At 54.3% G+C, this 23286-nt stretch overlaps 1 protein-coding gene across 5 annotated transcripts in view; it reads right to left on the bottom strand.

Annotated features, from left to right (window-relative positions):
- The window catches only part of GLCE (glucuronic acid epimerase), a 121489-nt gene that overhangs the window by 4214 nt on the left and 93989 nt on the right, over positions 1–23286 (bottom strand). For 3 of the 5 annotated variants that reach the window (XM_017338286.3, XM_017338287.3, XM_002722376.5), the window contains one exon: positions 18981–22705. The exons of the other annotated variants lie outside the window; for them this stretch is intronic. In XM_017338286.3, coding sequence (XP_017193775.1) covers positions 21681–22705 — 1025 coding nt within the window. In that variant the 3' untranslated portion in view covers positions 18981–21680. Of the gene's footprint in view, positions 1–18980; positions 22706–23286 lie in introns of those variants that run through there. 5 annotated transcript variants of the gene reach the window in all.

The raw sequence follows: 23286 nt of genomic DNA, 5'->3' as shown, positions 1-23286 counted from the left end.
CCTGCTTTTACAAGGACTCGGCTCTGCTACGGGAAGCGGAGGCTGCTTTTTATTGTTGTAAAATGGAGTCACTTTGGCTCTTCATGCACCATTTACCTTGCACCCCTTTAAAGACCCAAAGGTAAGGTCTCCCCACGCCCACCCCCGCAGCATGGTGGGTCCACGTGCCTAGATTGTCCTGGCCTCCAACATGGTAGCCGCCTCCGCCGGGGAGCCACTAAGAAACCTCCTCACTCCCCAGAAGCCTGAAGAACCATCGCGGGGCTTCCGAGCACTCCTGAAAACCCCCTGCTAACTATGTTAGCGTGAGGACGGAGTTGCGGGAGGAGGCAGAAGATAATGGAGGGCTGCGTATTTAATGTGGCCCCACGTGGCTATCCTTAATTACAGAGCATCAATGGCCTTATCAGGACGTCCCCGATGATGCCAGTGACGAGAGCCCTTCCTCAGGCTGCAGCCCCAAGCCCAGCCGCAGCTCCCTCCTGCCCCCTGCACGCACCCCTGCTCACTCACGGGGACACCCAGGCAGCCCCGGGGCCCAGCTCTCCTCACTCACAGGCTGAGCGTCCTCTGCCCCTCTCGGGGAGGGGCGCAGGCCCCCCACCATGAATGACTAACCGGAGTCAGCACCGGGGGACCATGACTGGGATGCATGCCCAGGCCTGTCGGGACTGAGGCAGCCCGGACTCCCAGGCAGAGCCCCTGCCTTGCCCTCCACCCTGCCCTCGCTGCCCGCCCCGGGGTCTCTCTGTCCCCGACTACAGCCCAGTGAGGACAGAGAATCCCAGGGAATCTACACCCAGGATAGAGAACCCCAGGGACCCGCTCAAAATCACGTTCTGCACAAATGGCTGCATCAGGACGGCGCCTGGAAGGACGGGGAGACGGAGGGGGCTCAAGAGGAGGCCGGGGGAGGGGAGCGGTCCCCTCCCTGGGCAGCACTGCCGGGCACCCCTGTGTGAGGGGCTGCATGAGCAGGAAGTGCAGGGGCTCACGGAGGCACCCCCTTCTCTCTCTCTCTTGCTCGCTCGCTGGCTCTCACTCTCGACTTAATGTGTACCAATATTATATGTCCACTGGGAGAAATTTAGGACAAGTCTGAGTGTTACTGGAGAAGCAAAGGGTCCTTGTCTTTGCACAAGGAAGAATTCAGGCGTGAGACAGAGAGCAGGGGAAAGCAACACAGCAAGGTTTATTAGGGTAGGGTAGGGACGTCCCTAAGAACGGACGGGCACCTCTCCAGACAGAAGCTGAGAGAGTGCCCAGTGCACATTTAGGCTGCGGCTTTTAAGGGGATGGGTCTTGCCTTCCCGCCTTTTCTTTTCCCCCTCTCCCTCTCCTCCGGAACAAAGGACTTGTTGGATGTAAATACAAAACATTCCTTTCTGAGTTTTCCCTCTGAAGTTGTCAGGCAGGGGAAGCCCCCCGCCCAGGAGGAAGGATGTTTATCAGGCCAGGTAGAAGGGGCAGGACCCCCTGGAAGGTCATCAGGGTCCAGGCAGGACTTTAGAGTGCAGATACTGGGCTGCACCTGGAAGGTTATGGGGCGACTTTGAAATGCAGACGCTGGACCGCTGTCCATGTCAATCCCTTAGGCCCTTGTCACACACACACGTAAGCTCTCCTGCAAGTGGAAGTGGACAAGCCTTCCTGGCCGGGCTTGCACTCCAGCACCAGGGGCACTCTGGGAGGCTGGGCCCCGGTTTTATCACGTGGGGACTCATGGCGGCTCCACTCTGCACACGGCACTGCCGTCCGCACCTGGCCCCAAGGTCAAGCAGGCCACCCGGCTCTTTGGCACACACACACTAAAAGGTTGCTTAGCGGGCCTGTTGGGCTACTCTGGGCATGCGTGCATGGGACTCCCTGACTAGGCAGTAGGGGGTCTTTGGGAGCTGGTGCTGAACCCTCTCTAGCCTTGAGAGAGGGAGAGAGAGAGAGAGAGAAAGAGAGAGAGAGAGAGCAAGAGCATTCCGGTCCACTCCTCTTTTTTTTGAAGGTTTTTATTTAATTAATACAAATTTCATATGTACAACTTTTAGGGATATACTGTTTCTCTCCCCCATAACCACCCTCCCACCTCCACTCCCATCCCACCTCCTACTCCCTCTCCCATCCTATTCTTCATTAAGATCCATTTTTCATTATCTTTATATACAGAAGACCAACTCTATACTAAGTAAAGATTTCAACAGTCTGCACACACAGAGACATACAAAGTATAAAGTACTGTTTGAAGATTAGTTTTACCATTAATTCTCATAGTAAAATACATTAAAGACAGAGGTCCTACATGGGGAGCAGGGGCACAGTGACTCCCGTTGTTGATTTAACAATTGACACTCTTATTTATGGTGTTAGTGATCACCCAAGGCTCTTGTCATGAGCTGCCAAGGCTATGGAAGCCTCTTGAGTTCACAAACTCCGACCTTATTTAGACAAAGCCATAGTCAAAGTGGAAGTTCTCTCCTCCCTTTAGAGAAAGGTACCTCCTTCTTTGATGGCCCCTTCTTTCCACTGGGATCTCACTCACAGAGATCCTTCATGCAGAACTGTTTTGGGCACTGTTTTGGCTTTCCATGCCTGAAATGCTCTCATGGGATTTTCAGTCAGATCCAAATGCCTTAGGGGCTGATTCTGAGGTCAGAGTGCTATTTAAGGCATTTATCATTCTATGAGTCTGCTGTGTGGTCCACTTGTCCAATGCATGCAATGGTGAATGGTGCTGGAGCCAGGCGGGTTCCCCCATGGTGGCAGGAACTCAAGGAGCCCAATTATTTGAGCACTCACTGCCACTGATGTGGGATGGGCAGGTGGATAAAGTCTACTGAGCTGGAAGCCACACGCCCCCATATGTAATTCTACTTGTTAATCAAAACATCCCCTTTGCGGGGATGCGTCTGTGCCATGTGGGACCTGGGAGGGAGACACCGTGAAGACGTGGCCATGGCTAGTGAGCGCCATGTGGACCAGGTGGCTTCATACCTGGAGAAGCACTGCCTCCCACCCTACAAGGGAGGGGTCCCTCCCTCTCCCTCTCCCTCTCCCTCTCTCTCTCTCTCGCTCTCTTCCAGGGCAGGACAGCTGGAGATGCTGCTAGGCTCCGCTTTCCCCCTCCTGCATCCCTCCTCCTTTTGGGCAAACACTCGTGGCAAGTGTTTCTGCCCAAGCTGGGGCCGTGAACATTTATCAACCCAGGTCTCTCAGGTGGGTGGTGGGAAACCAATCACTGAGCCATCACCACTGCCCCCCAGGGCCTGCACTGTCGGGAAGCTGGAGCCAGAGCCAGAGCCGGGTTTCAAACCAGGACACTGCACCGTGCGTGGCTGTCTTAACCACCAGGTCAATTCCTGTGCACTAGATCGCGCCTCACATGGTCTCCATGTGCGTCCTGGGTCTAACACGTGATTTGCAGTTTTTTCTTTTCTTCTTCTTTTTTACTACTATGTGCTTTGTGTTCTCATTTTCAGCGCCTTTTGCACAGCAAAAGCTTTGAATGTCATTTGTCAGTTTCTTTTCTTTTGTGGATTATGCTTTCAATACCTAAGACTCCTTTGCTCAATCCAGGTATTTTTCTGCGGCTTCTAGAAGGTTCACAGGTATGCCTTCTACATTCTGGACTCTGACACGTTTTTGCAGTTTTTGCAGTAGTTTATGCAGAGGCATGGGGGGTGAGGGGTCCATTCTGTCTGCTTTGACGATGGCCCTGCACACACGTCCCCGCCCTCTCCTGTCTGCGGAGTGCGGGCACGTGCACCTGCCCAGTCCACCATGCACAGGGCTGCTCTTCGGTGCGCGCCCAGGGAGCTGCGGAGCCCTGGCCACTGCGTGAAGACTCCCTCTGCAGTCCACGGACTGTGGGTGGACGTTGGCCGGAGCTCATCTTCAGCTGCGGAGAGCTGCGAGCGATCGCCCGGCCCCGCAACCCCCGCACCGGCCTGGCCCCGCCCGCTCCCCAGCCCTGCCGTGTATTTAGCTGAAAGGCAGAAATACAGAGAGAGACAAGGAGAGAGACAGAGACGTCTGCTGGTTCACTCCCTAAATGGCCACAATGGCCAGGGCTGGGCCAGGCTGAAGCCAGGAGCCAGGAGCTTCCTCTGGGTCTCCCACATGGATGCAGGGGCCCAAGCACTTGGGCCATCTTCTGCTACTTTCCCAGGTGCATTAGCAGGAAGCTGGATGGGAAGTGGAGCAGCTGGGACTCAAACAACTACCCACGTGGGATGCCGGCACTGCAGGCGGAGGCTTAGCCCACTGTGCCGTGGCACCAGCCCCAGGAGCCAGAATTCTGGTCGGGGATTCAGAAGCATTCTGAATGCAGGCAGGGTTCATTCCATCCACGCCAGGAGCCGGAGTCTCAGCTGAGCAGTATCATGCTCAGGACCGTTCAGTGGTTGTATGTGATGCCTTGTGGATCTGTCCCAAGATAGCGCATCTTAAAGAGCACACAGCATGGCCGGCGCAGTGGCTCACTAGGCTAATCCTCTGCCTTGCGGTGCTGGCACACCGGGTTCTAGTCCGGTCAGGGCGCCGGATTCTGTCCCGGTTGCCCCTCTTCCAGGCCAGCTCTCTGCTGTGGCCTGGAGTGCAGTGGAGGATGGCCCAAGTGCTTGGGCCCTGCACCCCATGGGAGACCAGGAAAAGCACCTGGCTCCTGCCTTCGGATCAGCGCGGTGCGCCGGCCGCAGCGCGCCAGCTGTGGCGGCCATTGGAGGGTGAACCAACGGCAAAAGGAAGACCTTTCTCTCTGTCTCTCTCTCTCACTGTCCACTCTGCCTGTCAAAAAAAAAAAAAAAAAAAAAAGCACACGGCAAACATGACTTTGGGCCAGCAGAGTGGCTTAATGCAATCGCATGCAATCACTGTCATTTGTATCAGATGCAAGATGAGGACCACATTCAATGGGATGGCAGAAGGTCGGCAGGCAAAGAACAAATCATGGTCTTGGGCAGAAAGTGCAAGTATTTTCTTCTGTGCTATCCACACTTATATTTATTTGCTATGCACTGTTGCTTGCCATGAGCAAGGTGAACAAAAGGTTATTTTAAGATGCAAATAGATCTCAATTGGTCGTGTCATGTTTTTTAAGGATTGAAAATATTTTTAAATGTTTAGAGAAGATGTTTTTAATAAATGGAAAGAACCTTCGTATAAAACTGATATGCCAATAAAATGTAAGGAAATTAGAAAGAAGAAATAGAAGGCTTATGTGACTACAAAATAGGTTTACATTCACAAACAGTCATGATAGACCGTTTCCTGATCATTGTAGATCAGGGTAGACTCTCAACTGCAGAGAGATTTGAACACATGAGCAAAATACTGATGTTGTTTGGTTTTCTGTGTAATATCCCAGCACTGAAAAATCTAGGACTTAAAAAATGCCGTAGGGATACGTAACGCTGGTAAGGAATAGAAATCAACACACTGCTTTCTTCAAGCAGAAAGTCTCGTTTTTCAAAATATGTATTTATTTGAAAGGCAGTTACAGAGAGAGAGAGAGAGAGAGAGAGAGAGAGAAGGAGGGAGGTCTTCCATCCACTTGTTCTCCAAATGGCCACAAAGGTTGGGACTGGGCAAAGCTGAAGTCAGAAGCTTGGAACTCCAGCTGGGTCTCCCACGTGGGTGCAGCGGCCCAGATACTTGGGCCATTTTCCCTCTGCTTTCCCAGGCACATCAGCAGGGAGCTGGATTGGAAGCAGAGCAGCCTGGACTTGAACAGGTGCTCTGATGTGGAATGCTGGTGTTCTAAGTGGAGGCTTAACCCACTGCACCACAGTGCCAGCCACAAGGAGAAAGTCTTGCTATTAAAAAAATAGCAGCTTGGAGCTGGCATTGTGGTGTAGTGGGTAAAACTGATGCAGCATCCTATATGGGTGCAGGTTCAAATCCCAGCTGCTCCACTTCTGATCCAGCCCCCTGCTAATGGCCTGGGAAGGTGGCAGAGAAAAATGGACCAAGTACTTAGTCCTCCCCACCCCACCCATGTGGGAGACCTGGAAGAAGAAGCTCCTGGCTCCTGGCTTTGGATCGGCCCAGCTCTGGCCGTTGAAGCCATCTGGGGACTGAACCAGCGGATGGAAGACTCTCTCTCTCTCTTTATCTCACTCTGTAGCTCTGCCTTTCAAATAAATAATAATAAATCTTTTTAAAATAACGACACACTTTTAAAAATAGCAGCGGTGGGCAGACGTACTGCCTGGGGGTTAGAACACCTGGGTTCCAGTGTTAGCTCTGCTCCAGAGTCCAGCTCCTCCTACTGGGCACCCTGGCAGGCCGCAGGGAACAGCTCACATAGTTAGGTCCTTGTCACCCACGTGGGCGAGCTGCTCCCAGCTCCAGCCCAGGCTAGCCCTGGTGTTGTGAGCAGCTGGGGAGTGAACCGGTGGATGGAAGCGCTGTCTCTATGTGTCTCTACGTCATTAAAGAAAAACAATAGCAGGTGAACCGAGCAGTGTGCATGGGGCTCATTCAGCCGCCGCTCCCTACTGTGAGAGCTTTAAGGACAGGCACAGCTGAGTGCAACAATAGATATTAAGGATTATAATCGGTAGAAATTTATGTGGAAAATATAGAATAGTGTGTAATTTCTCCGTGATAATGCTGTTAGGATATGTGGGCCTGCTACACTGTCTGAACATGATGTGTAAAATGTATGGGTCATCAATGAATTTAAATCCTGCTTGGCCGGCGCTGTGGCTCACTAGGCTAATCCTCCGCCTGCAGCACCAGCACACCGGGTTCTAGTCCTGGTCAGGGCGCCGGATTCTGTCCCGGTTGCCCCTCTTCCAGGCCAGCTCTCTGCTGTGGCCAGGGAGTGCAGTGGAGGATGGCCCAAATGCTTGGGCCCTGCACCCCATGGGAGACCAGGAGAAGCACCTGGCTCCTGCCATTGGATCAGCGCGCTGCGCCGGTCGCAGCGCGCCGGCTGTGGCGGTCATTGGAGGGTGAACCAACGGCAAAGGAAGACCTTTCTCTCTGTCTCTCTCTCTCTCTCACTGTCCACTCTGCCTGTCAAAAAAAAAAAAAATCCTGCTTTATGGGATGTATCGGTAATTCCAGTTGCTGTTGTCACAGAAAATTGAATTTAATGAGAAACTGTTTAAGAACAATGACTTAAGAAAGATCACCTGGGGCCGGCACTGTGGTGCAGTGGGTTAACGCCCTGGCCTGCAGTGCCGGCATCCCATATGAGCGCAGGTTTGAGACCCAGCTGCTCCACTTCTGATCCAGCTCTCTGCTGTGGCCTGGGAAAGCAATAGAAGATGGCCCAAGGCCTTGAGCCCCTGCACCCATTTGGGAGACCCAGAAGAAGCTCCTGGCTTCTGGCTTCGGATTGGCACAGCTCTGGCTGTTGTGGCCAATTGGAGAGTGAACCGTCGGATGGAAGACCCCTCTCTCTCTCTTTCTCTCTTTCTCTCTCTGCCTCTCCTCTCTCTGTGTAACTCTGACTTTCAAATAAATAAGTAAATCTTTTTTTTTTAAAGATAATCTAATTTGGTAGTTCTGTCAATAGAACATGATTTTTGTAAAACTCTTTATTAAAACAACATAATTTTATTGAAGGGAGGCAAATTTTATGAAACAAATGAATAATGTGTAACTTATATATCTTTATTATTTATTCAAATACCACTAGTCCCTTAACAGAAAACTTAGCAATAATTAAACTCAGTCATCATTGATATTTTACTGACTTGAAATCATAATAACCAGTTCTCAATCACATGAAAAATATTTTTCAATATTGTCACTAGGAGCCGGCGCCGCGGCTCACTAGGCTAATCCTCCGCCTTGCGGCGCCGGCACACCGGGTTCTAGTCCCGGTCAGGGCGCCGGATTCTGTCCCGGTTGCCTCTCTTCCAGGCCAGCTCTCTGCTGTGGCCCAGGAGTGCAGTGGAGGATGGCCCAAGTACTTGGGCCCTGCACCCCATGGGAGACCAGGAGAAGCACCTGGCTCCTGGCTTCGGATCAGCGCGGTGCGCCGGCCGCGGCGGCCATTGGAGGGTGAACCAACGGCAAAAGAAAACCCTTCTCTCTGTCTTTCTCACTGTCCACTCTGCCTGTCCAAAAAAAAAAAAAAAATCACACAATATTGTCACTAGGAAGGCATATTTGTCAAAGCAGGAGGAGAAAACACTTTTCCCAAGAGCTTGTGAGACTGAATGGTAGCTTTTAAAAAAAAAAAAGATGTATTTATTTGAAAGGCAGAGTTACAGAGAGAGAGAGAGAGAGAGAGAGAGACATCTTCATCTGCTGGTTCACTCCCCAAATGGCTATTGAAGCAAGGAGCCAAGGCTCCATCTGTCCCTCCCACTTGGGCCATCTTCCACTGCTTTCCCAGGCACACGGGCAGGGAGCTGCATCGGAAGCAGAGCAGCCGGGACTCGAACCCTCACTCATAAGGGATGCCGGCGCCACAGACAGTGGCTTAAGCAGCCGCACCACAACGGCAGCCTCTGAGTAGTAGTGTTTAATTATTTACTTATTTTTAAAACAATTTAATTTTGTGAAACGACAGGTAAGATCCTGTGTAGTCTGATGTTTTGAAGTCTATGAGGGTATTTCAAAAGGTTTCACCGGAAATAAAGTTGAAAGCGAATTTGTCTTGGTACTGAGATTTCGTATGTAGTTGTTTTAGAATATTCATTTTCCAGGTATTATGAAACACATGTTTTTTTCCTTTGCACAAGACAGAGTCACACTTTTAACCCCGTTTTCCCCTGAGCCCCTTGAAGTGCACTCTGTGCAAGAGAGCTCTGGCCGGACGCTCTGTGCCAAGGTCTCTCCGGCCCAGCGGGCGGTGCTGCCCCTGGTGACAGCAGGCGGCTCTCCGCCTCCAGGGGGCGCTGTGAGCGCGCGTCTGTGCTGTTTGCCTTCCTCTGCTCGCAGCCCCACCGCGGCTGTCGCGGGACAGGCTTCCGCTGTTTCTGACCACATACTCCACCACCGCCACCGAGGGACACCTAGCTGGCTTCGTCCGAGCTTCTGTGAATAACGCAGCAGGGACAGTGGAGGCGCAGGCGGCCCTACCACCTACCGATTTCATTTCCCAGGAGCAGGGTTGCTGGATCCCAGTGTTTAGAGATGGGGTGTGTGTGTGTGTGTGTGTGTGTGTCCTTATTTGCATCCTGCCCCAGGTCCCCCAGCGGGGTTAGCAGCCAGCCTGGCAACCTCTCCCAACAGGACAGTGTTATATGCACACACGCACTGCCCTGCTTTTGAGAGCCTGTGCGGGGGTCACAGCAAACTCACTGGGTGGGAAACAGGAGGAGTCTTCAGCCATCGACCCAGAGCGATCGTGCGGGGTGGCCTTGGGCTGCAGCAGGTTAAGCCGCTGCCTGCGACGCCAGCATCCCCAAGGAGGGCCAGGTTGAGTCCTGGCTGCTTAGCCTCTGAGCCAGCTCCTTACTGATGCACCTGGGAAAGCAGCAGAAAACGGCCTGAGTCCTAGAGCCCCTGCCAACCAAGGGGAGACCCGGATGGACAGCAGGCTCCTGGCTTTGGCCTGGACCAATGCTGGCTGTTGTAACTGTTTGGGGAGTGAACTCGCAGATAGAAGATCTCTCTCTCTCTCTCTGTGTGTGTGTGTGTGTGTGTGTGCCCCAAGACCCCTGGTCCCGTGGCCTCACTTGCCCTGCACTCCGCCTTCCTCACGGTTGACCCAAGGGCGCTCCAGGGACCCGTAGCAGAAGACAGCGCAGAAAGATGAGCTGGGCAGAAAACCACATCTTGTCCCTGCCCTCGACTCGGCAGTGCACGCTCTCAGCACCCCACGGCAGCTGAGTTTCCCGGCCTCTGCCTCGCCTCCCTCCGGCATCGCCCTCTCACTCCGTCCACTGGCAATGCAGTCATCGGTGTAGAGCAGTGCAAGCTGGGAAATAGGAGCTGGTTCTGACCCGCTTTATTCAATGCACAGAAAAACTCAGATGGTTGATTAGAGAGGTTGTTATGTACCAGAACTCATCCAAGAGTCAACCGTCCGCTACGATATTTAGCACAGAATTTGACACCGTAAAAGTGGACTTGACAGAGGTAAAGTCCACAAGAAAAACAAACAAACAAACAAAAAAAACCAAACAGCCCTCCGCGTGGCAGAAGTGATCATCAGAAAAATTTGATATCGACACAAATTTGATCTATGAGCTACACTTCTGGTATAAAACGTAAGTGAAAAAGAATTTGGTCCTAATGAAGAGTTTCAGTCAATCGGAAATGAAGAAGTGAAAAGAATCGGAAATAGCTTAGCTGAGTTTCACAGAAAATTGATCAAGGAATTAAATTGACTTAATAGAGTCCATTCCGGAAAACGCCTTTCCCAAGGAAAATTCATCAGCGTCGGAGCGCTCCTGAGTGACAAGCTGTGTTCCAGCGGCTCTGGTGGGCTCCCCGGCATTTCCACCAAGGAGCCAGGAGGGCCGGCCCGTGCTGGGGACAGTGCCAGAGAGGGGCCTGGTGGGGGGGGGGGCTGGATGTGGAGACACCCTTGCGGCCCCCTCTCCCCATAAAATATGTCAGTAAGTACACCCTAGGGAGCTCGGGCGGGGCTAGGTTCATTTTGTTACCTGTATTATTAGCACATGCTTTCTTTTCTTTTTTTTTCTGCCGGAATGGGTGGGCGCCAGGGCGAGCGCCCCGCCTGCTGGTCCCACGCCTGTGTCTCCATTCGCCAAAGCCCTGCGTGCTCTGTTGTGTTCCTGCAGCCTGCAGAGCCCGGCTGTACAAACAGCCTGCCCTTCCAGGAGGAGCAGGCTCGCTTTGGGGTGGTGGCGCCCTGGTTGCTGTCGCCTTGGCCTTGTGCGTGTCTCTCCGACTCAGCTGTGGGCCATGTGCAGGCAGAGAGGGGCAAGCCCTGCCGTTAGACCCCAACAGCACGCTGGTGCTGCGCACCTGCTGCAGGCCAGCCCCTGCGCTCCCGGCGCCCAGCTCGGCCCTCAAGGAGTGATACGTCCCCGGCACTGCTGGCTTGGAGGTGGGATGGGTGTCCGTTGTGGGGCTGTCCTGTGTGTGGTAGGCGGTTTGGCAGCGTCTCTGGCCTCTATCCCCTAGATGCCAGCAGTACTCCCTCTCCAAATGGTGACAATCAGGCCCCAGGAGTGTGTCCCCAGGGGACGGCACAGCTCTGGGCAGAACCACTGGGGCAGGAAATGGCGGTGACAACTGAGTTGGAGACTTAGGGAGGAACACCCGAAGGTGGAGGGGCAGAACCGGCCACGGGCGGCTGTCAGAGATGCCTCACGAGACAGATGTGTGTGGACTTGAACCAGGGAGCTGAGCACCAGCACGAAGCCGGGTGAATCTGCAGAATTCTTATCAGAGAGATGGAGGAGAAATGGGCGCCCGCCCCTGCGGAAAGGAGTGGGCCTCGCTCCCTGCTGGAGCCTGGGGCGGAGCATCTACTGGAACCTTCCGAGCACGGCCTGGGCTGCCTGTGGGTTGAGTCTAGTCTGAGGTGCGTGTATTTGCTTTGGTCTCTCTGCGAAGAATTTAATTTTTGAAATAATCTTTTTTTTAATCTTTTAAAAAATATTTATTTATTTGAAAGGCAGAGTTGTCGGGGTGGGGGGTCTTTTATCCGCTGGTTCACTCCACAAATGGCTGCAATGGCCGGAGCTGGGCCTATCTGAAGCCAGGAGCCAGGAGCTTCTTCCGGGTCTCCCACGTGGGTGCAGGGGCCCAAGGCCTTGGGCCATCTTCTACTGCTTTCCCAGGCCATAGCAGAGAGCTGGATCGAAAGTGGAGCAGCTGGGACTCGAACCAGAGCCCATATGGGATGCCGGCACTGCAGGCGGCAGCTTTACCCGCTACTCCACAGCGCCAGCCCCTAAATATTTTTTAAAAGCTGATTTTTTTCATTTGGGGTTTGTGGGCCCTTTCCAGACCTTTCGGTGAAATTCCCAGCATGCGGAGGCCCAACAGCTGTGCGCGGGGACAGAGAGGCCGGGAAGTGGCCCTGGGACTCCCTGAGTGCCTTCCCAGAGGGAGCCCCCTCCCAGAGAGAGCCCCCTGGCCCCAGGGGACCCACGCAGCCAGCAGGGGTGGCCTGAGTTTTTCCTCTTACAGAGTAGGTGGCCGCCAGCGGCGGGCTGGGCGCCCTTGCCCTGAGAGGGGCGTGACCGCGCGGCGGAGCGACTTCCTCCTCCGCGGGGCCGCCCTCTGCGGACAGGAGCCAGAGAGGGAGCCCGGCACAGCGGCTGGGTGGGCGCCGGCTGCGAGGCCCTGGGCCAGGCTGCTGCGGTCCCGCACAGGCCTTCCTCGCTGGCCTCTGGCCGAGCGGTCCCTCCCCCCTCCCACAGCGCCCTCGGCTTCCCAGGCATTGTAACTGGAACCCCGCTCCACGCAGGGCTGGGTTCCAGTCGCTGGGGGCCCCGGGTGGGTGGGGCAGCAGTCTTAGCCTCTAGCCCCAAACTTCCCTCTCGCCTGGGCCCTGCAAGTCTTAGGATCCAAGGCCAGCTCTAGGTGCTACCTGCGAGGGCGGCAGGGGGCCCAACTTCTGGAGTTTCCTGCCCCTCCTACCTCCCCCACCCCAGAGTCCGCTGGGCGGGGCTGTGGATTTCCAGGGTGCGGGGCTCCCTCTGATCCTGACCCACCTCCTCATCTGAGCACACACCTGTGCTGAGAACCCTGGAAACAGGCTGATTTTGAGGGGAGGTTGGGAAATGAGAAGCGGCTGTGGGGCGCTGCCGGTCTGATGGGTGCTCCTACTGTGAGCCATGCCCTAGTCTGATGGGGGAGGCACAGCCTTTTTTTTTTTTGAAAGGCAGAGTTAGAGAGAGACAGGTCTTCCTTCTGTTGGTTCACCCCCCAAATGGCCACTACAGCCGGCGCGCTGCACCAATCCTAAGCCAGGAGCCAGGAGCTTCCTCCTGGTCTCCCGCGTGGGTGCAGGGCCCACAGCAGAGAGCTGGACTGGAAGAGGAGCAACCGGGACAGAATCCAGCGCCCCGACCAGGACTAGAACCCGGGGTGCTGGTGCCACAGGCAGAGGATTAGCCAAGTGAGCCATGGTGCCGGCCACCCTTCAGTGAGTTCTTTGAAGCTGGGGAAGCCGGCGTAGAGCACCTGAGGAAGTGGGAGGAAGGCACCCACATCCATCAAGGAGATGGGACAGGTGCTCTGCCTGCCCTCACCCCGGCCATTCCCTGAGCTTAGCCCTCTGCTTCCCTGCAGGAAAGAATGGGGGGCACCAGCTGGGGCTCGAGGTGGGCTTGCCTTATCATCAGCTGGGGCCCAGCTGCAACAGATGACGTCAGAAGTGCTGCTGGGGGTGGGGGGAGAGGGGCGGCAGCCAGGACAGTCAGCGGGGCTCGGACAGCTCCCAGGTGACCCGAGTGTGCAGGCGAGTCTGGGACCCAGTGCCTGAGGAACTGCTTCTGAGCCTGCCCTGTGCACCCAGTGCCCCCTGGGCACTGGCCCAAGGCCCACTCCTGTTCTGCGGTTTGCAGTGGAGCCCGAGACGCTTCACTTGCAGCAGGGGCCAGGGCGATGCTGATGGCACAGGGTGGGAAGCTCTCTCTTCAGTGGGGTGCCCGGAGCAAGCTGGTTCCCAGCCCTGCTTCCTTCTTTCTCCCCCTCCCACGTATCACCCATGGCCCCCTTCATCCCGCCAGCCAACCAACCAGTATTCATTGAGCTCACGCTACTCATGTGTGCCCAGCTCTAGGCTCTGTGCTCGGGATAGGGAGGAGACCAAAGAGCAAGGCCCCTACTCTCCAGGGCAGTGGGGCAGAGGGACCGTGCACAGGGAAACCCGCAGTGATAAGGCCACCTGCCACGTGTGCGAACCCCCCACCCCCCAATCCTCTCTCCTCTACAAGCCATCAAATACCCTTGGAACAGGCACGGCTCTTACGCCTGGAGGGGACCCAGGCCTTAGAGGACCTGGTGCACACCTGGGGCTTGTCCTGGGTTCCTGCACAGCTACAACCACACCTCCCCAGACCCCCGTGTCCACTCCTGCGCCCTGCCGTCCATACGCACACAGCCAGGGGGCTGCCGCAGTGGGGGAAGGAGAGGCGACTGCCCTATGAGCTGCGAGCCAGCGTCCACCTCCAGCCCGGCGCAGCCCTTCCCGGGCTTCTGGAACGTGCACAGCAAGTGCTGTAAGGCCAGGCGCTGGGTGCTCCTCGGGAACAGGCAAGCTTTCTTAATGCCTATGAAGTTACGGCACCTCAGGATCGAGTGCTGTTCCCTCTTTGAAATATGTTTTCTTTAAAGACCCATCTTGGAACAAGGCAACAGGGCAACAGGTGGTCTGGCATTCACTTCCTTGTCACTGTAGTGCCAGGCCTACAGACAAGATGTGGCCCTGCCTAGGTGCACCCCCAACCACCCCAGCTCCCTCTGACTCTGGGGAGACCCTGGGGTGTGGCCCTGTGGCGGGTACACTGACCCCAGGCACAGCACCTGGGAGCTTCTCCCCTGCATTCATTAGCGGGTGCCCCCTGGGAACCTTAGGATCCACTCTGAGGACAAAATAAGCAAGCACTCTGGGAAGTGTAATACACAAAGATGCTTTGGAAGTGCATCGACTCAGACTCCTGACTTGGGATTTGTAATATCGTAAACATGCTTTGCTTTGTCACAGCGAGAACACGTGTGTCCCTCCCCCGTCTGTCACTTCATGGAGGGCAGGGGCTATGCTACCTGAGTCGCCTCCCATGGAGACTGTAGCGTGCTGTGCTACACAGTGTGTGCGTGCGTGTGTACACGTCCGCACGTACTAAGCCACCCTCCACTTCCATCTCAGCTCGGGCAGCTTCTTCAAAGCCCCCCAGGGAAGCCCCCCAGCAGCCGGTGGCAGATGCTGGAGAGAGGCTGCCGTTTGTGCAGCAGAAGAAACGGGGGAGCCCGCCGAGGAGGCCTCATGCTGGAAACCGTCCCACTCCGCCTGGGCTCTGTCCAGCATCCAGTGGCCCGGGTACCTGTTCCAGCAGGTCTGGCACAGAGCAGGGGAGGACTGGGGCTGGGCCTGCATCCTTAGTGGGGCCCTCTGTGCCAGACTGCAGGGCTGAAGTCGGCAGAGAGGGGGTCAGTGGTGTTGCCTGGGGGAAATGGTTCGGAACCTGAGAGTGGAGCGCACAGCGTGGAGACTTCTGGCGGAAGAACTTCCCAGGCTCCTGTGTTCATCTGTGAGGGTCAACACGCTGTCTCCTCCTAATGGAAGAGAATGCACGCGGAGTGCGCAGGTCGGAGCGCCCCCCAGCGCCGCGTACAGGTCAGCGGTTAGGGAAGGGGAAGGGCAGGCCGGGCGTCAGCAGGGTCCCCAGGGCGCGGGTGCTCCTCAGCTCTGCTCTCGGTGGACAGGCGCAGGACTGGTAGGGAGGTGTTGGATAAATATTTAGGGGTGGTTCTCGTGTGACCTTGAGCAAGTCTCCCACACCGTCATCCACAACCGGCCTCCTGCGTGGTGAGCGGCTGTAAATGGGATTCGGCTTTGGGAGCTCTCGTAATTGGCACTCACTTCCTGATTGGTAAGAAACACCAATCCAGAACCTTAGTTTCTTCTATCTAGACACCAAGAACTGAGAATACCTGCGGCCGACGGTGTGGTGTAGTGGGCTAAAGTCCCTGCCTGAAGTGCCAGCATCCCACGTGAGCGCCCGTTCGAGCCCTGGCTGCTCCACTTCTGATCCAGCTCTCTGCTGTGGCCTGGGAAAGCAGTAGAAGATGGCCCAAGTCCTTGGGCCCCTGTACCCATGTGGGAGACCCGGAAGAAGCTCCTGGCTCCTGGCTTCGGATCGGCTCAGCTCTGGCTGTTCAGACCATTTGGGGAGTGAACCAGTGGATGGAAGACCTCTCTGTCACTCCTTCTGTTACTCTACCTCTCAAATCAGTAAGTCTTTAAAAAATGGTCAAAAATTAAATTATGCTTTTTAAAAAATCTTTTTCTAAAGATTTATTTTATTTGAAAGGCAGAGTTATAGAAGCAGAGGTGGAGACAGAGAGAGAGGTCTTCCATCCGCTGGTACACTCCCCAAATGGCTGCAATGGCCGGAGCTGAGCCGATCCGAAGCCAGGAGTCAGGAGCTTCTTCCAGATCTTCCTCATGGGTGCAGGGGCCCAAGGCTTTGGGCCATCTTCTACTGTTTTCCCAGGCCACAGCAGAGAGCTGGATCGGAAGAGGAGCACCTGGGGCTCGAACCGGTGCCCATATAGGGTGCCGGCACTGCAGGCAGCGGCTTTACCCACTATGCCACAGTACTGGCTCCTAAATTATTATTTTTAAAATTAAATTTTTTCATTTTATTGGAAAGGGGGGAGGAGGGGAAATAATCTGTTTTGCAGTTTGTACCCCAAACACCTTATAACAGCCAGGAGCAGGGCCAGGACAAAGTCACAAGTTGGGAACTCAGTCTGGGTCTCCCACGCGGGTGGAGGGAACCGGAGTACGCGAGCCACCAGCTGCTGCCTCTTGGGGTGCACAATAGCAGGAAGCTGGGATCGGAAGTGGAGCAGGGACTCAAACCCAGGCACTCTGATGTGGGAAGCAGGCCTCCCAAGGAGCTTCCTAACCGCCGTGGAATGCCCACCCTCAGAGCGTTTGGTCACACTCGCAGAAGCGGCTCAGGTTGATTTCTCGTGGAGTACGCTTCCAGGTGGAGACGGGACACGCTCTCTCCTGCAGAGCAGCTGCCCACGCTACTGATGGGATGAGAGCTGACTGGGGCCCCCCGCTGCCCTCGGTGGTACTGCAGACACTCCATCCTCCCCCCCCCCCCCCCCCCCGTGCACTCCCGTCCTTACAAACAGGAGCTCATCCTCACCCGCCCTGGGGATTTGCTTCCTCTTCCGGCTCCCAGAGACCAGCGCTCGGAACTGAAATGGAGCAGCCCTTCCGACCTTGGTGAGTACCCCGGGCGCCTCTCAGAACGGAGCACAGTCCCCAGAAGGCACTGGCTCTTCCTGACGCTAAGCTCAGGCCCAGGCGCCCTGGACTGCTTGGTAGTGTCCTGCGTCTAACACCAGCCCCGTGCAGCTCCGCGGCTGTGCTGAACGGCTGGCTCCGCAGGCCTGTCATCCTGCAAAATCCTCCTCTCCCGGAACAGGATTAACAAGATTACAGTGCTGAGGCTGCTTAACAGTCAGGAAATGCAGCGCGCACGCACAAGTTATCAATCCTGCTTGCCAGATGGCGAGCGGATCTCTGCTCACCAGAAACTGAGCAGCAAACATTCAAATCCGTCAGCAACACTGCATTCACATTCACATCCATTTCCAACGTGACAGCCTTAACGAGCTGGTTTAATGAAAATCAGTATTTTATCCCTATATTGTTGACTATTTTGAAATGGGTACAGTAATGCAGACTTGGGATTTTTAAAAGTGCCATTAAGCCAAATCTCTCGCTTTGTGATCTGTACACACTTTGTGTCTATATTCCCGGAGCCCCACATTCAGAATGGGCTAATGATGGACATGGCCTATTTGTTAAGTCTGTAACAAAACCTCAAGACCACGGAGTTCTCTGGTTATCGGACTACATTGTGAGGCGCCAGGAGCCCCATCTGCTGAGTCCCAAGCCCACACTTCCGCCCAGTGAGCTCCGGCCTTCGCTATCACTACATTAAACGGCAAGCAGCCTTGGCTGGGCACTGAGGACGCAGACTGGCTGTCACACACTGAGGTCCTGGTCCCCGGGACTTGCACAGATTTCTGACAAACTTCTAATCTACCTTGGCAGCCGTTCCTTCTCCTCCATTCTCAGCTGTGAAACAGCCATGTGGCCACAGCCGTCTTCAGAGTTCACAGAAAGCCCTGCGGGCACCTTACGGCCTCCGGGATCATGAGAAAATTCACCTGTTGTAAAGCCACGCTAATCTGTGGTATCTGGTTGCGGTGGCCCAACCAGAGAAAAACGTGGGATTCACGCTTCTTCCTCTGTTAACCGAAACGTTGGATTATTAATTAAGGCTTATTTGCTGTTAGCAACTGAAAGCAAATGCAGCCAGTCTGAGCACACAGAAGGAATCTGCCCCAAGAGCACACTGGTACCTGAGCATCCAGAGTGGAAGGCAGTCGGCCTCAGGGCCCGGAGCACTGTGAAGACGGTTCTCCACCTGCTTGGCAGCACGGATTTGCTCTGTTTTGCAATGTCCATGCCAAGTTTGGATTCCGGGGAAGATACTGAGGGGAGGCCCCGTGGCTGGCTGACCAGCAAGGACGTGAAGGAGGCATTTTGAGGACAATGGGGAACCAACGTGAGCTGTGCAAGGCGCGAGGGCAGAATGGCCAGTGCACCGACAGTGTGGCCATGCAGAGCAAAACCAAAAGCAAGAGTGGCCTGGGACCTCACTGGATGGAGACTGCCTGCAACCGAACGGCTGTTTCCCATGCAGCACAGCAGAGGAGCTGCCAAAAAGGCTGACTAGCGGCTTGTCAAAACCTGCGCAGCCACCAGCTGGGAAAGTGCACTGGCCACCAGTGGAATGCAGTCTCTAATCCCCAGACAATGTGCAGTGAAACAGCGTGGAGCCAGACTGCCCTCCCGCCTTCTACGTACTTGGGAACCTCAGCTTTGCTCTGTGTCGTCTGGAAGGGGCCGTGTAGAAAATGCAGGACGCACAAATGCTCACAGAAAGTCACCCAGCCTGAATTAGCACAGAAAGGGGCCTCCCTCCAGCAGGACGGGCACCCCTGCTCTGTCTGTAACACCGCCCCCTTCCTCCCACCTGGCCCCACCCCTGGAGCCCCTGCTTAGGTGCCCAATATCCACCCCCCCATCCACCTGACTGATACGCAACGTAGCCATTTACTTTTCTCAATCTGTCTGGCATCCCTTGGCTCACCCTGCAGACGGAAGCTCCTCAGGGTCAGGCTCACGTCGCCTCTTTGTTCCCCACCGGGGACTGACAGGGCCCAGGATGTCCTCCTTGAACATCCATCACGGGCTGTGCAGGAAGTGACTGCCAGGGAGCTGCTGGCCAGGCCGGAATCATCTTAGAACAATCGCAGAAGGAAAGAGAAGTGCCCACATATACTCCTTTTAAGATAAAAACTTTATTTTACAATTTTATAAAGCAGCTTTCCATTAAGCACAAACAATCCGTTTACTTTGTATAGAAACAAAATACCTTTCCATCTGCAAAAAATCAAGTTTTGCTGTATATAAAACTAGCATGTGCACATTGTGCTTCAACTGCAGTCTGTACAGCTGTACAAAGGACGCCCTTCCGGGGGCATCCGGTAAACACTTTATTGCATATTTAACACGTGGCATGAGACCCACACGGACGCCGGGGAGGACACGAGAGACAACGACACGCAGGATGAGAACAGCAGCTTCCGGGCGAGGCTCACAGACAAAGGGGAAGGACGGCCACATCTGCAGAGCTGTGCTTGTCTGCTGGTTCCGCCTTGGCTCACGTACGCTGGACAGTTCTCGGCTGACGCCTCTGCGTATGGTCACTCCTGAAGGGTCCAACTTGACCTGCATCCAGAAACCTGGGGCTGGTTTTACAGCTGAAGTGCCAACAGATTTAACATGCAAGCTAACTCAAGATAAAGAAAAAAGAAAAAAACCCAGCACCTACAACCTTCAAGAGAAAATTTTAAAAATAAACAAAATCGACATGCAAAGTATGCTCCCTAGTCTTTCTAAGCTCAGAGTAAGTAAACATTTTGCATGATTTACAATCCCCCGAGAAAGCTGCATCTGTTTGGAGACAACAGCGCGGCGGACGGCCCGGGGCCGTGGCCCCCCGCGGCGCAGCACAGGCAGCCCCCAGGTTTCAGCAGCACCGGTCCGTGCTGACAACGCTGCTCAGGGGCAGTGCACGCTCTGAGCAGCCCGAGGCCCAGCACAGGCCGGGCTGCTGCAGCGTGGAAGGCAGTGGAAGGCCCACGGCGGTGGGGGGCAGATCCGAAGTCTCGCCGCCCTCTGTGGAGGGGACAGTCGCGTGGTTAAGGCGCCGGCGTTTGCCACAGAGGCAGCACCGTACTGTTTTCACTGCAGACCAGAGACAAACACGAGGAAGTCTGGACCTCTCCAAAGAATAACAAATATGATGCAGGAAGAAGGGTTCCCAGATTGCACAAAGTTTATTTTGAACATCGCCACTCAAAACAAAAACAAGGGAGACAATGAGACGTAGTCTAACTGTGGCTGAAGCATCTGGTGTAGAAGAACCACAACGGCCAAAACTGGGGAAGATGTAACAACCTACAACTGTTTGGGCTGTGGGTGGAATTCAGTTACAGCCACATAAAATGGGAGTTTAAGCTCCCTCCTCTGTGGCTACTTTAACATTCTGTGTCGAGCCTTATCTTCACTCCTGCCCACAGTGACGCTGAGATATGTATTTTTACATGTACACTACATACATGAACCTGCATATATTTTCCAGTTTCTAAATAGTGCTTGGTAGGCCAAACCTAATGAAGGCAGCGTGCAGGCAAGTAACCCACCTGCTCCCACATGTGCATCTCATCCCCAGATAAGCTGCCTGTGTGTCAGACTCAGTCCCCTGAGCACGTGGCTGAGCCAGAGTATTGATTTAGTACACTGTCAAACTCTGAGACAAAACCAGAGCAAAATCAGCCCTCCATTTTAACCCGATGCTCGAAGCCCCGCAGTGTCCTCTGCCCACGCTGAGGGCCCCGGGGCCTCCTGCCGTGAGGTACAGCAGGACTGAGCCACGACACACAGCCCCGACGACACACGGACAGCACATGCAGTAGCAGCCCTTCTCACGGTGGGGATAATCTAAAATTAAATTTCAACAACACTGCACAGAACCAATAGCTTGCAAAGTGATGATCAAGAATGATCCAGGTTGGAAAAACTCTGCTATGATTCTTACATATAATCTGTGACCAAGCGTTTTTATTTAAAGGGGGAAAAATCCTGAAAGAGAGTGGCGATGGCCTTCAAATTACGAGTTCCTTCCCAAATCTGGGTTCATAATAAATATCCCAAACGATGTCCCAGAAATGTCCCTCCCCTGAAGTGGACACGACTCTCAAGGGTAGTCTGAAATGAAATAGGAAATTCTAGACAGGGACAGAAAGAAAGCACCACCAGGGAGAGCAGGACGACAGACTGATTATCAAACTTTCACTGATTGTAGAGCAAGTTTCAGAAAACAGGAAACATTGTGTCATTTCTTGTGCAGTCAACAAGTTTCATTTTAGTTGTGCTTACATTATATAACTGAAGCCTGAACACTGGTTGTGTTTTTACATCCCACGTTTGAAGAAAATCATAACTCAAAATATTTGCCATATACAACAAATGGAACAATGCAACAAGAGCTCACTCACTCCCAGGAAATTAATCTACAGAAAAGCTGAACACAATCCACTATCCAGGCTACAAGTACATATTTACTGTGTTACAGCACGTTACTCGTCTGTGAAGTCTGCTTTCGATATAAATATAAATAATCCACATTTTAAAAGAGAGCTGTACCAGTCGGCCTGCACCTAGCTGAGTGTCGGGACTGCCTGGGGGACTGCACAGGGCGGCCGGCAAGGCAAAGTGGAACATCCTCATCAGCCCACTGACTCAACAGCCGCCTCCACACCAGCTCCTGGAACGCGACTGTTTCAGAAGACTGCTGTTAGGAACCACCTGCCCGTCTGATGCAGTCCACAGACACCCAGGACACAGCTTCGCAGCACGCTGCGGCCATGCCGAGCCAGGGCACGGGCTGCCATGCGGTGTGGCCGTGGCGTGAGCTCTAGTTGTGCTTTGCCCGGCTGCCCTTCAGGTAGCTTTTCCACCTCCTGACGAAGTCCTTGAAGACGGGCGACTCGTCGACAGTGCTGAGCAGCTGCAGCTGGTTGATGTGGGTGGTGTGGTAGTCCCAGCGCGCCAGGTTGGGCGCCATGCCGAGCATGAAGTGGCGGAGGTCGTAGATGGTCCCTGAGCCCGTGTCGTACAGGGGGAGCATGGCTTTCAGGGACTCCATGCCCCGCTCATACAGCGACCTCGCCTCCTTCCCGAGTTTCTCCCCTGCGGTTTCCTTGAGGTCATACAGCCCGATTAAGGAGTACATAAAGCCATTTAAAACAAAGGAGCTGGGCGTGGTTGGATATTCTTCATACCAGTCGTGTTTATTCATAAACACGGCTTTCACCCCGTGCTGCTCTGACAGATACTTGTAAGGGGCCGTCGCCCTTAAAGCTGAATTGAGGAATACGTGGTCTTTTGTTAACAGATAGGCCCTGACTAACGTAGACATGGCTTGCCCTTGGGCCATTGCAGAGTACCACCCCGGCTCTAAAGACTTGAACCCTTCCCCTAACTTGCGGGTCACCATAATTGGCCAGCCACCTTTCTCGTCCTGGTTCCTCACCAGCCAATCGCTGGCAGCGAAGAACGCGGCCATGTGGGCCGTCGTGGAGATGGTGATGTTGTCCAGGAATCCCTTCCCCTTTGCGATCAACCTGACCACCTTTCTGGGCATGATTTTGGTTGGCTTGACAGCTTTTGTGTTGGAAAGCCCCACTCCTTTCCTGAGGTCAGTGACCAGGTCCCTGGTCACTGTGCTCCACGAAGTTCTGGGCCCGATGCCATAGTATATGTCTCTGTCCTTGAAAGCAATCAGCTGGGTATTGGAGACGTAGTGCACAGTGAAGAGCTGGTTCTTTTCCGTGGTCTCTAGAACCACAGACACGCTCCCATTGGTCAGGAACTTGAGGTCAAACGAGATAATGAAGTCTTTTGTGTTTCCCAGCTGCAAGGACACACCTTCACTGGTCTCTGCAGGGGACACAGCGACAGGACAGGACACGCAGTGTTAGAGGAGGAGGGCTTCTGTGCTTGGAGTGGTGCCATTCACCCTGACAGCCACGTCATACCAAGCTGACACTTGCATCTCAGTATGTTGCAAATCGCATCATTATTTAAATTTTTTTTAAAACAAATTAACCATCAACTAGTACAAAACTATGAATGATGAGTTTATGATGACTTGTGACCAACAGGCTAAACCTCTTACCTTTTCCCCTCTCTGGTTTATACTAGGGATTAAGAACAAATGGCGGGGCCGGTACTGTGGCGCACTGGGCTGAGTTGCTGCCTGCGATGCTGGCATCCCATATGAATGCCACTTTGAGCCCCAGCTGCTCCTCTTCTGATCCAGCTCCTGCTAATGCATCCGAGAAGGTTTTGCAGGATGGCCCAGGCATTTGGGCCTCTGTTCCCTACATGGGAGACCTGGGTGGAGCTCCAGGTTGCTGGCTACAGCCTGGCCTGGCTGTAGACGTTGTGGCCATTTGGGGAGTGAACCAGCAGGTGGAAGCTCTCTCTCTCTCTGTCTCTCCCTCTGAAATAAATAAATC

Source organism: Oryctolagus cuniculus, chromosome 12 (genome assembly GCF_964237555.1).
Source record: "Oryctolagus cuniculus chromosome 12, mOryCun1.1, whole genome shotgun sequence".
Classification (NCBI taxonomy): Eukaryota; Metazoa; Chordata; class Mammalia; order Lagomorpha; family Leporidae; genus Oryctolagus; species Oryctolagus cuniculus.
Note: the sequence above shows the minus strand (reverse complement) of the source record. Positions and strands in the feature narration are given on the sequence as shown.